Source organism: Bos indicus, chromosome 2 (assembly GCF_029378745.1).
Source record: "Bos indicus isolate NIAB-ARS_2022 breed Sahiwal x Tharparkar chromosome 2, NIAB-ARS_B.indTharparkar_mat_pri_1.0, whole genome shotgun sequence".
NCBI classification, from domain to species: Eukaryota; Metazoa; Chordata; class Mammalia; order Artiodactyla; family Bovidae; genus Bos; species Bos indicus.
In genome coordinates, this window is record NC_091761.1 from 90075317 (window position 1) to 90091129 (window position 15813).

At 40.7% G+C, this 15813-nt stretch overlaps 1 protein-coding gene across 4 annotated transcripts in view; it reads right to left on the reverse strand.

The window, feature by feature from the left end:
- C2CD6 (C2 calcium dependent domain containing 6) overlaps window positions 1-15813 on the reverse strand; it is a 124691-nt gene that overhangs the window by 75231 nt on the left and 33647 nt on the right. For all 4 annotated transcript variants that reach the window (XM_070770200.1, XM_070770202.1, XM_070770199.1 and 1 more), the window contains one exon: window positions 8770-8913. In XM_070770200.1, the coding sequence (XP_070626301.1) occupies window positions 8770-8913 (144 nt within the window). The remainder of the gene's footprint in view (window positions 1-8769; window positions 8914-15813) is intronic.

Genomic DNA, 15813 nt, shown 5'->3' on the forward strand with positions numbered 1-15813 from the left:
TGAAAGATCCTAAACAAAATAAAGATATCCACTATTTATAACAGACGTTAACTGGAGCTTCTAGCCAGCACAGAATGACAAGAAGACAAAGTTACGGATTAAGGACTGGGAACAAAGAAACAGCCGTTATTACCTATAGATGATTGTTTAAATAAACCCCCCCAAATGATACCACAATAAAGTATTATGAATATAAAAGTTTTGTAAAACAAGGAAAATTCCAAGATGATGATAGAAGTAGTGACAGTATAGTTTTTGAATCTTCCCAAATATCTACATAAAAACTCACAGTATCTGGCTAGCATACCCCAAAACTTACTGGCAACATTTACAACACAATCATGTGACAAGGTTTTCCTATTAACCCCATACACATAAGACCTTCATGGTATTAGTGAATATATGGCGGAAAGCAACAGGTGTAACCGGGGAATCTAATGAATGTGAGAATAAGTCATCCCCAAACAACCAACAGGCAGTCACAAGAAAGCACAGCCAGCCAGTCTGAGAATAAGTCACAAGAAAGCACAGCCAGTTGAAACTGGGAGGGTTTTGTTCATTTCCATTAGTGAGTACATAGCTGAGTGCCAAGGATTCACGATAAGAACCAAGAGGACTGGAGTAGTCTAACTACTGAGAATAATCAAAACTGACCAGCTTGGTCTCTGCTTTGAGACAGGGCCTGCAGAAACCTGGGTTTCCTGCAATGTAGGCAGATTCTTTACCATCTGAACCATCAGGGAAGCCCCATTGTATTTTTAAACACCAAATAAAAACTTCAGAAGTGGGAGCTCTGTGAAACTAGAAGAGTTTTCTAAACCAAGTCTTCTACAAAAAATTCAGGAAAATTAATTTCATATAAGATAAGCAATAGAGAATTACCAGGGCCGAGGTATTGGGTTGACCAAAAGGTTTGTTCGTTTTTTTCCATAAGATGGCTCAAGCAGCACTTAATGGTTCAGTTCAGTCGCTCAGTCGTGTCCGACTCTTTGCGACCCCATGAATTGCAGCATGCCAGGCCTCCCTGTCCATCACCAACTCCTGGAGTTCACCCAGACTCATGTCCATCGAGTCAGTGATGCCATCCAGCCATCTCATCCTCTGTCGTCCCCTTCTCCTGCCCCCAGTCCCTCCCAGCATCAGTCTTTTCCAACGAGTCAACTCTTCGAATGAGGTGGCCAAAGTACTGGAGTTTCAGCTTTAGCATCATTCCTTCCAAAGAAATCCCGGGGCTGACCTCCTTCAGAATGGACTGGTTGGATCTCCTTGCAGTCCAAGGGACTCTCAAGAGTCTTCTCCAACACCACAGTTCAAAACCATCAATTCTTTAGTGCTCAGCTTTCTTCACAGTCCAACTCTCACATCCATACATGACCACAGGAAAAACCATAGCCTTGACGAGACGAGCCTTTGTTGGCAAAGTAATGCCTCTGCTTTTCAATATGCTTTCTAGGTTGGTCATAACTTTCCTTCAAAGGAGTAAGCGTCTTTTAATTTCATGGCTGCAGTCACCATCTGTAGTGATTTTGGAGCCCAGAAAAATAAAGTTTGACACTATTTCCACTGTTTCCCCATCTATTTCCCATGAAGTGATGGGACCAGATGCCATGATCTTCATTTTCCGAATGTTGAGTTTTAAGCGAACTTTTTCACTCTCCACTTTCACCTTCATCAAGAGGCTTTTTAGTTCCTCTTCACTTTCTGCCATAAGGGTGGTGTCATCTGCATATCTGAGATTATTGATATTTCTCCCAGCAATCTTGATTCCAGCTTGTGCTTCTTCCAGCCCAGCGTTTCTCATGATGTGCTCTGCATATAAGTCAAATAAGCAGGGTGACAATATACAGGCTTGACGTACTCCTTTTCCTATTTGGAACCAGTCTGTTGTTCCATGTCCAGTTCTAACTGTTGCTTCCTGACCTGCATACAAATTTCTCAAGAGGCAGATCAGGTGGTCTGGTATTCCCATCTCTTTCAGAATTTTCCACAGTTTATTGTCATCCACACAGTCAAAGGCTTTGGTGTAGTCAATAAAGCAGAAATAGATGTTTTTCTGGAACTCTCTTGCTTTTTCCATGATCCAGTGGATGTTGGCAATTTGGTTTCTGGTTCCTCTGCCTTTTCTAAAACCAGCTTGAACGTCTGGAAGTTCACGGTTCACGTATTCCTGAAGCCTGGCTTGGAGAATTTTGAGCGTTACTTTACTAGCGTGTGAGATGAGTGCAATTGTGTGGTAGTTTGAGCATTCTTTGGCATTGCATTTCTTTGGGATTGGAATGAAAACTGACCTTTTCTAGTCCTGTGGCCACTGCTGAGTTTTCCAAATTTGCTGGCATATTGAGTGCAGCATCATCTTTCAGAATTTGAAATAGCTCAATTGGAATTCCATCACCTCCACTAGCTTTGTTCATAGTGATGCTTTCTAAGGCCCACTTAACTTCACATTCCAGGATATCTGGCTCTGGGTCAGTGACCATACCATCATGATTATCTGGGTCATGAAGATCTTTTTTGTACAGTTCTTCTGTGTATTCTTGCCACCTCTTCTTAATATCTTCTGCTTCTGTTAGGTCCATACCATTTCTGTCCTTTATCGAGCCCATCTTTGCATGAAATGTTCCCTTGGTATCTCTAACTTAGTGGTTACCTTCACTCAAAACAATTTTGTTAGACTGTATTGTGACAGTTGCCATATAAGTATGCATTTAAACAATTATCAAAATTGGTGAACTTTTGTGTTATTGAGGACAGAAAAAAAGAAGCAACATTTTCAGCATATTCTGCTTCATTATTTCAAGAAAGGTAAAAACACAATGGAAACACAAAGATTTGTGCAGTGTATGGAGAAGGTGCTGTGACTGATTGAACATGTCAACAGCGGTTAGAGATATTTCATGTTAGAGATTTCTTGCCCATGATGCTCCACAGTTGGGTAGACCAGTTGGAGTTAATAGTAATCAAATCAAGACATAAATTAATCAACATTATATCATGTGGGAGGTAGCTGACGTACTCAAAACATCCAAATCAAGCACTGAAAATCCATACGTTTGGTTATGTTCATCATTTTGACGTTTGGATTCCACATAAGTTAAGTGAAAAAATCCTAGACTGTATTTCCACACACAATTCCCTACTTAAAACACATCAAAAACATTCTATTTTTAAAACAAACTGTGATGGGCAATGAAAAGTCAATACTTCATAATAATAAGGAATAGAAAAAAGATCATGGGGCAAGCAAAATGAACCATCACCAACCACCAAAGGCCAGTCTTCATTCAAAGAAGGTGATGTTTTGTATATGGTGGGTTTGGAAGGATGTCCCCTATTATGAGCTCCTTTTGGAAAACCAAATGATGAATTTCAATAAGTACCTCTCCAATTAGATCAACTGATGGCAGCACTCAACAGAAAGCATTTAGAATTAGTCAATAGAATCACATAATCTTCCATCAGGATAATGCAAGACCACATGTTTCTTTGATGACAAGGAAAAAACTGTCATGGCTTGGCTGAGAAGTTCTGGTTCATCCTCTGTATTCACCAAACATCACACCTTTGAATGTCCATTTATTTCAGTTTACAAAATTCTCTTAATGGAAAAAATTTCAATTCCCTATAAGACTGTAAAAGGCACTTGGAACAGTTCTTTGCTCAAAAAGATAAAAGAGTTGGGAAGATGGAATTATGAAGTTGTGTAAAAAGTAGGAGAAGGTAGTAGAACAAAATGGTGAATACATTGTTCAATAAACTTCTTGGTAAAAATGAAAAATATGCCTCTTATTTTTACATAAAAAGAAAACAGAGGAACTTTTTGGCCAATCCAATAGTTATAAGAAGAAGATAATACAGAGCAAAATAACATTCTTAGATTGCCGAAATACACAATAAAGATATTTGGGAGTCAGTGAGCAGAGGGGGACCCATTCTTCTAGAAGGAAGGGGGTTGGGTGGTACTACCATTCAAGAGAAGACAGAGCAACAGCCATCCACGTCACTGGAATCCAAACAAGTTGAGGTTCAGCAGATGGACCTCAGGGAGCCACTCTGAGTGGAGAAGCTGTTATGATGATCCAGTTGTGTTTTACTAAGCCAAGAATTGAAGAAATTTGTGCATTTCTGTCCAAGATGGTGAAAAAGCCTCTGAACTCATTCATCTCCTCCCAAAGATACACCTAATCTACAGCTATACAGGAAAGAAATCCAGAAATAGAAATCCTGCTGAAAGAAATCTAGAAATAGCTGAGCAACTCTGAAACACTGGACAAATGAAAGAAAATTCACAACAAAATGGGTAAGAGAGGCTGAGACACACTTTCACCATAAACCTAACCCTGGCATAATGCCATACAATTGGGAAGGAATCTACTTGAGGACAGAAAAGTTTGGACTCTACATCTAGTGCTCCAACGTCAAGACTGCCACTTTAAAGACAGGCCCTGAAAACACCTTGCTAGGTCACACCTACCTTGTGACCAGGAGACACCCAAGGTTAAAAAATAAATAAATAGTTCTTAATGGGTTCACTAAGGGCTGGCCATACCTGTTTGCCCAAGGCTCAGCACAGTTTAGGCAAATTTGTTCATCTCCCAGTCCTTCCCCAAGAAAAGCCTACTTGAATTCTGTAAAAGCTGCTGCTTGAGGGTCAGGCCTCTAATTTAGCATGCTTCTAGGAGAAGGCAATGGCACCCCACTCCAGTACTCTTGCCTGGAAAATCCCATGGGCGGCGGAGCCTGGTAGGCTGCAGTCCATGGGGTCACTAAGAGTCGGATACGGCTGAGCGACTTCACTTTCACTTTTCACTTTCATGCATTGGAGAAAGAAATGGCAACCCACTCCAGTACTCTTGCCTGGAGAATCCCAGGGATGGGGGGAGCCTGGTTGGGTTCCATCTATGGGATCGCACAGAGTCGGACATGACTGAAGTGACTTAGCAGCAGCAGCAGCAGGAAACAAGGGAAGCCAGCAGACTCCATATCTCCCTTCTCTCCTAGCCTGATCCAGATCACCAGTATCTCCAAGGAAAGAGCTTGTACACACAATTGGCACCCAGATTTTGTGGCTGCCATTGGAGGTACAGGTCCCCAGATTGCCTGATGTCATAGTCAACAGGGTTTGCATTTTCTGGTCCACAGGACTACAGCACACAAAGAAGAAGTTCTTAATGGGTACAGGAGCTACCAACCCTGTGCATATACACACAGATCCAGCATAGAGAGAACAGGAAAAAAAAAGTCTTACCAGTTTCTCCTTGGAAGGGTTCTAACTACATACTTTTCCAGCATCTACCTGGGGGTTCAGCCTTCCAATCAGCCTGAATGTAGGTGCTGACTGAAGTCCTCCCGTTTGGGACACTGACAAGTCTTGACACACCCTCAAGTCTTGGGAGGGTCACTAAAAACAAAGAAGGTGACTGGGACAGTCACAAAGGTGTAAGGGACAACCGAGAACTTGGACTAGGCTGATGAGGTTCATTTCCTACATGAGACCACAATACCAAAACTAACAGAGGTGGTTGTTTTATCCGATGTTCAGGAACCAACATGGAGAGTTAGGAAAATGAAGTAAAGAGGAGTAAGTCCTAAACAAAAGAATAAAACTCCAGAAACATAAGTTCCAAACAAAAGAACAACATAAAACTCTAGAAACAGACATAAATGAAACAGAGATAAGTGACTTGCCTGATAAAGAAATCAAAATAACGCTCATAAAGATGTTATCAAGGTCAGAAGAAAAATTCATGAGCAAAGTGAGAATTTCACATAGAGGCAGAAAATACTAGAAAGGATCAAACAGAAATCACAGAGCTGAAGAATACAATAACTGAACAAAAATTCAACAGAGAGATCAAGAGCAAACCAGATGATTCAGAAGAAAGGATCAGTGAATGTGAAGACAAAGCAATGAAATTCATCCAGTCAGAGAAGGAGAAAAGAATGAAAAAGAGAGAAGATAGCTTAAGGAACTTATGATACACCATCAAGTAGACCAATATATTTATTACAGGGGAACTAGAAGGAGAGAGAAAGAAAGGGACAGGTGCTTACTCAAAGAAATAATAACTGAAAACTTTCCTAACCAGAGGAAAGAAACAGACACCAGATCAAGGGAGTCCAGATGGTTCCAAAAAAAGTAATCCAAAAGACTCACACTGAGACACATTAAAATTAAGTTGCTAAAAAAGAAAGACAAGGAGAGAATCTTAAAAGCAGCAAGAGAAAAACAATTTGCTATGTACAAAGAAGCCACCATAAGACTATGAACAAATCTTTTAGCAGAAACTTTGTAGGCCAGAAGAAAGTGATAATCATACACTCAAAGTGCTAAAAGAATAAAATGGACAACCAAATAAATCAGCCAAGACCATAACAAGAGACAAAAATTTCTTGTTTACTAACAAGACATTGTAAATCAGTTCAGTTTAGTTCAGTCACTCAGTTGTTCCGACTCTTTGCAACCCCATGAACTGCAGCATGCCAGGCCTCCCTGTCCATCACCAACTGCTGGAGTCTACCCAAACCCACGTCCATTGAGTCGGTGATGCCATCCAACCATCTCATCCTCTGTCGTCACCCTCTCCTCCTGTCCTCAATCCTTCCCAGCATCAAGGTCTTTTCCAATGAGTCAGCTCTTCGCATCAGGTGGCCAAAGTACTGGAGTTTCAGCTTCAACATCAGCCCTTCCAATCAACACCCAGGACTGATCTCCTTTAGGAGGGACTGGTTGGATCTCCTTGCAGTCCGAGGGACTCTCAAGAGTCTTCTCCAACACCACAGTTCAAAAGCATCAATTCTTCGGCACTCAGCTTTCTTTATAGTCCAACTCTCACATCCATAAATGCCTACTGGAAAAACCATAGCCTTGACTAGATGGACTTTTGTTGACAATCAGTTTACAATTTAGAATTGTAAATCAACCATATTCCAATAAAAATTATAAATAAATAAACTTTATTGAGGGCTTCCCAGATGGTACAAGTGGTAAAGAATCCACCTACATGCAGGAGACGTAAGAGATGCAGGTTTGATCCCTGAGTGGGGAAGAACCCCTGGCAACTCACTCCAGTATTTCTGCCTGCAGAATCCCGCGGACAGAGGAGCTTGGAAGGCTGCAGTCCATAGGTTTGGAGAGTCAGACACAACTGAAGCAATCGAGCATGCATGCACAAATGTTATTAAATGAATAAAACATATGACTAGGGGAAAAAGGGGTTTCTTGATGACTCGACTCAATGTTTATGAATTAATTTATAAGTCTAGTAAACTATGCATACACATAAACATTATTTTTAAAATATTCAAGAGTTCTATTTCTGGCAATGATGGAATAGGTTATTTCAGACAAACCATCTCACTGAACAACTGGAAAAAACTGGACAAAATATTAAAAAATTTTTTGTTTGGAAGCATCTGTCAGTTATAAAGGCAGCAAGGATTTTCAGATCCACGATTCCAGACAGAAAAGAAGTCTGGAGACTTTGAGCCCATAATTTGGAGCCATTTTCCTTCAAGGTATTTGTGGTGATGAAGAGTTAAGAGCTCTGAGATAAATATGTAAGAACGAGGGAAAACCAGAGTTCAGACCCTGCTAAGGATGAGAAGCCATGGTAAACACCCAGGTTTTCAGTTGGGACCCTTAGGGTTCTTCCTCAAGAATAAATGCCTCCTTAAATATTGTACCCTGGTTGCCTCACATTAGTGTCATTCTTTTTTATTAATATTTTTTAATTAGAGGAAAATCACTTTAAAATGCTGTGTTGATTTCTGCCATACAACAACACAAATCAGCCATAATTATACATATATCTGCTCCCTCTTGGGCCTCCCTCCCCTCCCTCTATCCAACCACTCTAGGTCATCACAGAGTGCCAGGCTGGGCTCTCTGTGCTTTATAGCAACTTCTCACCAGCTATCTATAGTAAACCATAAAAAGACTAATGTTCACAGGAATGAAAGCCCAAATCACTTCAGTCTCAACTGAATTAAGATGACCTAGGATTGCTTAGTGTTCCTAGGATAGCTGGCAACCAGATGCAAATGTATTTATATACTATCTGTAAAAAATGTATAACCAAGATCCTCAAAGTAGTTCTACAGATTTTCAAATACAATGTTTGGCACTTGATAAAAACAACTAGACATGTGAGAACAGAAAATATGACTAAAAACTATGAGTAGATAAACCAACGACAGAAATAGACTTTTAGGAAATCCAAATAATCAAGTTATCAGGGATGAACTTGGAAATAACAATAATTATTATGTTTAAAGAACTAAAAGATAAGATTGAGGATTTTGGCAGAAAAGTTGCACTATGAAATAAATTATGAAAATTCCATAACTGAAAAGGAAATAACTGAAATGAAGAATTCAGTTGGCTTAACAACAGATAAAGAACAAAGATTCAATGATTATAAGATAGGTCAGAAGAAAATATCTAAACCATAGAGAAAAAAAGATAGGAAATATAGAAAAGACCGTAAGAGACCTATAAAATATATTGTTGAGTGAAGAGGCAGAGCAAATATTGTACTTTCTCCTTTATAATGAATTCTCACCCCTTTTCTTCCCATGTCATTGACTGTTTACCACAAACTCTTAAATATGCTAAAGCAAAACTCTGGAATAACCTCTGGGCACATGAAATATCACCATGATGAAGTTTTCCAGACCAACAGCAAGCCCTTGTCTCAAAGGAAAAAATTAATGTATACATAATACATAAATAAGATGAAAATTTTGTTTTGTTATGGTTTGGTTTTTTACCTTTCCCGGGGTTGTTGCTGAAGTTTTTCAAGTTGCACGACAGATGGCTGGTTGGACTGGGATGTAGCTGGCACCCCAACAGTAACATTCAGGTCTGGGGATAAGAATGCTGGATATGCTATTGGCTGTGGTATAATAACATTTCTGGAAAATGGCAATAAAGTTAAATATTAAAATTATACAAAAGTACACTTCTAAAATCAATGTTAGCTATTACTTTTGAATCACTCTCTCTTTTAAACTGTAAGCTCACATATCCACACTGGACCGCTAGAGAACAGAGCTAGGAAAGAGGAAGTCAGAAATACTCAGAGAGTGGCCTTTTGAGTACTTCTACTACTAAGATTTCAGAGAAGGCAATGGCACCCCACTCCAGTACTCTTGCCTGGAAAATCCCATGGACGGAGGAGCCTGGTAGGCTGCGGTCCATGGGGTCGCTAAGAGTCAGACATGACTGAGCGACTTCACTTTCACTTTTCACTTTCATGCATTGGAGAAGGAAATGGCAACCCCCTCCAGTGTTCTTGCCTGGAGAATCCCAGGGAAGGGGGAGCCTGGTGGGCTGCCGTCTATGGGGTCACACAGAGTCGGACACGACTGAAGCGACTTAGCAGCAGCAGCAGCAACTATATAAGATTATGGGTAGCAAAGATGAGAAAGGAGAGAAGGATCTGAAGTTCTAAGGAGATGTAGAAAGCATTTGAGCCCAGATTTCTCTTCTTATCTCTAGGTTCAAATCTTTATGTCATGGCCCAGTTAAGTGGACACAAAAAATTAACCATCATAAGTTCATCCCCCTGTCAACTTGGCACCCATACACATCTCCTTACAGCATGCTTTATTTACAAATGAGAAAATAAAAAGGTCATAATTCACCTTACATGATACAACTCTCCTTCATACATACAGCCAAAATCTCACTAGCTCCTTCCTTGTAAGAGTATGTAAAGTCCTTGGGTGATGTTTACTCTGATTAATATCCTGAAACTTAAATAACTATGACATAAGGTTACAATACTTAAATATTATGATATAAAGTGAATACACGTTATGTTACATGATAAGGAAATGAGAGAATAAAAAATTATATATATATATATATATATACATATACACATAAAATTTTTTCCCAGGTTCCTGAGTAAATTGGCCAGAGCAGCATACCCAGAGGAATATGTTGTCTCCAAAACTCAAGAATCCCACTAGGTGGTATGTCTCTTTTTTGGTTGTAGGAGAGCCCAGACACAATAACTTACCCTTCACCTCAGCAGGAATATCTTAACAAGCCACATGTCTGGATCCCTAAAATTTCATGTAAGTAGTAAAAAAGTGTCAGAGTCGCTCAGTCATGTTCAACTCTTTGCAACCCCATGGACTTGTAGCCCACCAGGCTCCTCTGTCCATGGAATTCTCCAGGCAAGAATACTGGAGTGGGTAGCCACACCCTTCTCCAGGGGATCTTTCCAACCCACAGACTGAACCCAGGTCTCCTGCATTGCAGGCAGATTTTTTTTTACCATCTGAGCCACCAGGGAGGTAGAAAGTCCTCAAATTTTATCAGACTTACATTGAGGTAGAAAGCCCTCGAATTTTATTAGACATTTCCCATCTTCTAACATGCAAATATCTTACCAATAGGTCTACAGTAGTGCTGCTCACTAGGTCAAATCAGCATGTCATCACTGGAAGGGACAGTGTGTATCTTATATAAGAGAAAGTAATCAAGAGTCCTGTTTACTAAATTATAGAGTTGGGAAGAGATATATCTCTGAGGTAGGACAGAGAAGGTGTACTACTGGTCTTGCCTGTGGAAAGAAAACTGTTATGGATGGTCTTTATTAGCAAACGTGGAGAAAAAAAGTATTTGCTAAATCAAGAGTGGCAGGCCAGGTACTGAAGACGTGTTAATTTACTCAAGCAATAAAACCACATCTGGTACAGCAGTTGCATTTGGAGTCACCACCTGGTTAAGCTTACAATCATCTACTGTCATTCTCCAAGATACATCTGTTTCAGCACAGGCAAGATAAGTGAGTTGAACGGGGATGTGATGGGAACCACCATCTCTGCATCTTCTGCATCTTTCAAATCCCTGTGGTGGCACAAATCTCTGCCATCCCTCCAGTAATATGGTATTACTTTTGTTTTACCATTGGAACCTCTAGTGACTACCATTTGGTCTTTCCCACTGTAACATCCCTCATTCCACAGGTCAAGGGAGGTATTCATCAACTGCTGAATATGTCTATTTATGCATTCTGCTGCTGCTGCTGCTGCTAAGTCACTTCAGTCGTGTCTGACTCTGTGCGACCCCATAGATGGCAGCCCACCAGGCTCCCCCGTCCCTGGGATTCTCCAGGCAAGAACACTGGAGGGGTTTGCCATTTCCTTCTCCAATGCATGAAAGCGAAAAGTGAGAGTGAAGTTGCTCAGTCGTGTCCAACTCTTCGTGACCCCAAGGACTGCAGCCTACTCCTCCATCCATGGGATTTTCTAGGCAAGAGTACTGGAGTGGGGTGCCATTGCCTTCTCTGATTTATGCATTCTGGAACTGAGGAAATAACTACAGGATGGATTTGGGGACCAACTGGGTCCCCTGTGAGATGAATCAGAGTTAAAACTTCCTTGACCACCTGATCTCCCTAAGCCCCTCTTCTAAGTGGCAGACAACAGCGACGTTTTGTTGTTGTTCAGCTGCTCAGTTGTGTCTGACTCTTTGCGACCCCATGGACTGCAACATGCCAAGCCTCCGTGTCCTTCATCATCTCCCAGAGCTTGCTCCAATTCATGTCCATTGAGTCAGTGATGCCATTCAACAATCTTGTCCTCTGTTGTCCCCGTCTCCTGCCTTCAACCTTTCCCAGCATCAGGGTCTTTTCCAAGGAGTCAGTTCTTCACATCAGGTGGCCAAAGTACTGGGGCTACAGCTTCAGCATCAGTCCTTCTAATGAACATTCAGAATTGATTTCCTCTAGGATTGACTAGTTTGATCTCTTTGCAGTCCAAGAGACTCTCAAGAGTCTTCTCCAATACCATAGTTCAAAAGCATAAATTCTTCGGCACTCAGCTTTCTTTATGGTCCAACTCTCACATTCATACATGACTACTGAAAAACCATAGCTTTGACTAGCTGGACATTTGTGGGCAAAGTGATGTCTCTGCTTTTTAATATGCTGTCTAGGTTGGTCATAGCTTTTCTTCCAAGGAGCAAGCGTCTTTTAATTTCATGACTGCAGTCACCATCTGCAGAGATTTTGGAGCCCAAGAAAATAAATTCTCTCAGTCTCCATTGTTTCCCCATCTATTTGCCATGAAGTGATGGGACCGGATGCCATGATCTTCATTTTTTGAATGCTGAGTTTTAAGCCAGCTTTTTCACTCTCCTCTTTCACTTTCATCAAGAAGCTCTTTAGTTCCTCTTCACTTTCTGCCATAAGGGTGGTGTCATCTGCATATCTGAGGTTACTGATATTTCTCCTGGCAATATTGATTCCAGCTTGTGCTTTATCCAGCCCGGCATTTCTCATGACGTACTCTGCATATAAGTTAAATAAGCAGGGTGACAATATACAGGCTTGACGTACTCTTTTCCCAATTTGGAACCAGTCCGTTGTTCTATGTCTGGTTCTTAACTGTTGCTTCTTGGCCTGCACACAGGTTTGTCAGGAGGCAGGTAAGGTGGTCTGGTATTCCCATCTCTTGAATAATTTCCCACAGTTTGTTGTGATCCACACAGTCAAAGGCTTTAAATGAAGCAGGTGTTTTTCTGGAATTCTCTTGCTTTTTGTATGATCCAATGGATGTTGGCAATTTGATCTTTGGTTCTTCTGCCTTTTCTAAATCCACCTTGAACATCTGGAAGTTCTTGGTTCACATATTGTTGAAGCCTAGCATAGAGAATTTTGAACATTACTTTGCTAGTGTGTGAGATGAGGGCAATTGTGCAGCAATTTGAACATTCTTTGGCATTGCCTTTCTTTGGGATTGGAATGAAAACTGACCTTTTCCAGTCCTGAGGCCACTGCAGAGTTTTCCAAATTTGCTGGCATATTGGGTATGGCATTTTCACGGTATCATCTTTTATGATTTAGGTTACTTTTGTTCACTTGATCTAGAACTTCAATGCTAATACAGATCAAGCAATAATTTAGTAGACTTCCTGTATTCTGGTTTCCAGCAATATCATGATCCAATGCCATGGCTCTGCATGAGTCAGACTACTCTGTTTGCTGCTTCGACTCTGCTGTCCAGCACAGTACCCACACTTACCTTGTGACTCTAGGATCCAATTCCTCCCAATTCATTTAGGTTTTCCATTCCAGTGACTGCAGTTCCCACTGCAAGGTCTACTCGGAGAAGAACAATCACAGGGATCTTCAAGGGTGGGGATTCCCTCACAAACTTTTTTCTCAGCTTCATAAAAATCAGTGTGCCTTCTGCATGCAGTCTCTCAGAATAAGTAGGTCTTAAATGACAAATCCTCTCTAATACTGCTAAGTCACATCAGTCGTGTCTGACTCTGTGCGACCCCATAGACGGCAGCCCACCAGGCTCCCCAATCCCTGGGATTCTCCTGGCAAGAACACTGGAATGGGTTGCCATTTCCTTCTCCAACGCATGAAAGTGAAAAGTGAACACTTTTGACTTTTCTTTAGCACTATAATCTCCCTAAACCTCTGAATCCCTTCCTCTACATTAAACTAAACTAGGTCTGGTTTTTCAATTCACTCATAGTGGGTTATCTTTTGGTTCATGTTTCAGTAACCAACACACTGTAAAGAGTTCTATGTAACCCCTCAAGCTGCAAATTAAACAGAGAATCTCTACTTAGTTAGCTCATGTCAGCAAATTTTTTATATGACCCAACTTAATGGTCCTGTCACCATTATATCTAATACCTTAAATATCCTTACCCCTACACATCCCCTGGATTTTTGTATACATAAATGAGAAAACTCAGGCAGTTCTTTTTAGAGTGTAATGCACTTCCTCGAGGGTCACACTTTGAACCTCACCTTTAGGAGCTTGCTGGGACTTGCATCTAGTTATAAGCCTAAAAGCAAAGAGGGGTTGTGAGGGTGAGTCTTGAGAATCAACATCATCTTGCATGGCAACTGCCTCAGAAGAGGAGGTTACTATTTCCTCAAGCAATACAGAGTTAATCTTCTGAGATGGAGGCAGAAAGCCCACTTTCACTTTGCTATGGATAGAGAGGTCACTGGCAAAGGAGGTATATCAGAATTTATGGGCTCGGTGTCCCCAGTTTCATCAAGATTTTCTCCTATTTTCCCATTCTAACTTGAAAGTTCCACTTCAGTTCAGTCAAGTCAGTAGTGTCTGACTCTTTGCGACCCAATGAATCGTAGCATGCCAAGCCTCCCTGTCCATCACCAACTCCCAGAGTTCACTCAGACTCACGTCCATCGAGTCAGTAATGCCATCTAGCCATCTCATCCTCTGCCGTCCCCTTCTCCTCCTGCCCCCAATCCCTCCTAGCATCAGAGTCTTTTCCAATGAGTCAACTCTTCGCATGAGGTGGCCAAATTAGTCCCAATCAATAATCTCACTTTAAAAGTTGACACCTTGTGAAGCTGGGAGCTCAATTTGCCTTGTAATTCAGACAGCTGCAAGATGAAATTCTGCCTTTGATTCTTAGTAATCTTAGTATTATGGCTACAGGAGATCAGGGTCTCCTTCAGAACACACATGGAAGATTTCAGGTCATTTATACAAGGCTTCAGCTGGTAATTTGAATCCTTGAGCAAACTCATTATGTTCACTAGTTTGACAAAAATGTTTGAAAGTATCAAATATATAGTCACTCATATCTTTGCTTATAAATTGTTGATTAAGGATATCCAATGGTGATATTTTTCACATCACTATTGCCAGGTCATGCTGAGGAGTATCAGTGTCTCTTTACCACTAGAAATGGAGTCACTAGAGTCTTTAAATCTAATCAGTTTAGAGAGCTAACTTCAGAAAATTCAGAACCAATTCAGAAAACTCATCCTTAATCTTCTGTTTCTCTCAAGCCACTCTCAGTATCAGAATCTGTATTAGTGAGAGGCATTCAGAGAAACAAAACAAGTAAGCTGGGAGAAGGCAGGGGGTGGGGGAGGGAGGGTGGGGGGAGAAAGAGAGCGAGAGGTTCAGACTCCAGATCCAGGAAGATCTGATGTTTCCATTCAAGTCCAAAGGCAGGAAAAAGCCAACATTTCAGTCAAAGGCCATTATTAGGAAGGAGGAATTCTCTCCTACTCGAAGAAAGGAAAGGTCAGATTTCTTTGTTCTATTCAGGCTTTCAACTGACTGGATGAAGCCTACCCAATGAGGGCAATCTGCTTTACTCAGTCTACTGATTTAAATGTTAATCTCATTCAAAACACTCTTACAAAAACATCCAGAATAATGTTTGACCAAATATCTGGGAACCCCATGGCCCAGTCAAGCTGACACACAGAATTAACTGTATACCCATCTAGCCATTGCCTTCATTCAGACTGTCAGTACCTCTCAAGTAGACTACTGCAATAGCTTCCTCCAGTCCTTGATCTCCAATACTAAACTAATTCTGTCTATATTCAATCCTATTGACTCCCTCACTTAAAATTCTTCAACGGCTCTACATCTGAAGTATTTCCAAATTTTCCCAATAAAGAACTCCTGTGGGTAGAGGACAGTGAAGATATCTGGAAGTGTAGCTTAATGCAATCAGACACAAACCACATCATTTCTTGGAATCATTCTACCTGTGGCGGATTCATTTCGACATTTGGCAAAACCAATACAATATTGTAAAGTTTAAAAATAAAATAAAATTTAAAAAAAAGAACCTTAAAAAAAAAAGAAAATTTATGTGACTTTTAAATTCTACTATATAATATATAGATGTTAATTTTAAGATAACATTTCCCTTTCAAAATCTTTGAGCAAAGTAATACTCCAGAAAGATGCACCATATTTTCCAGTGCCTTTGTGTTGCACTGCCACATGTGGGAGGACTCAAAACAGTAACATTTACTCACATTTGAGAAGTATAAA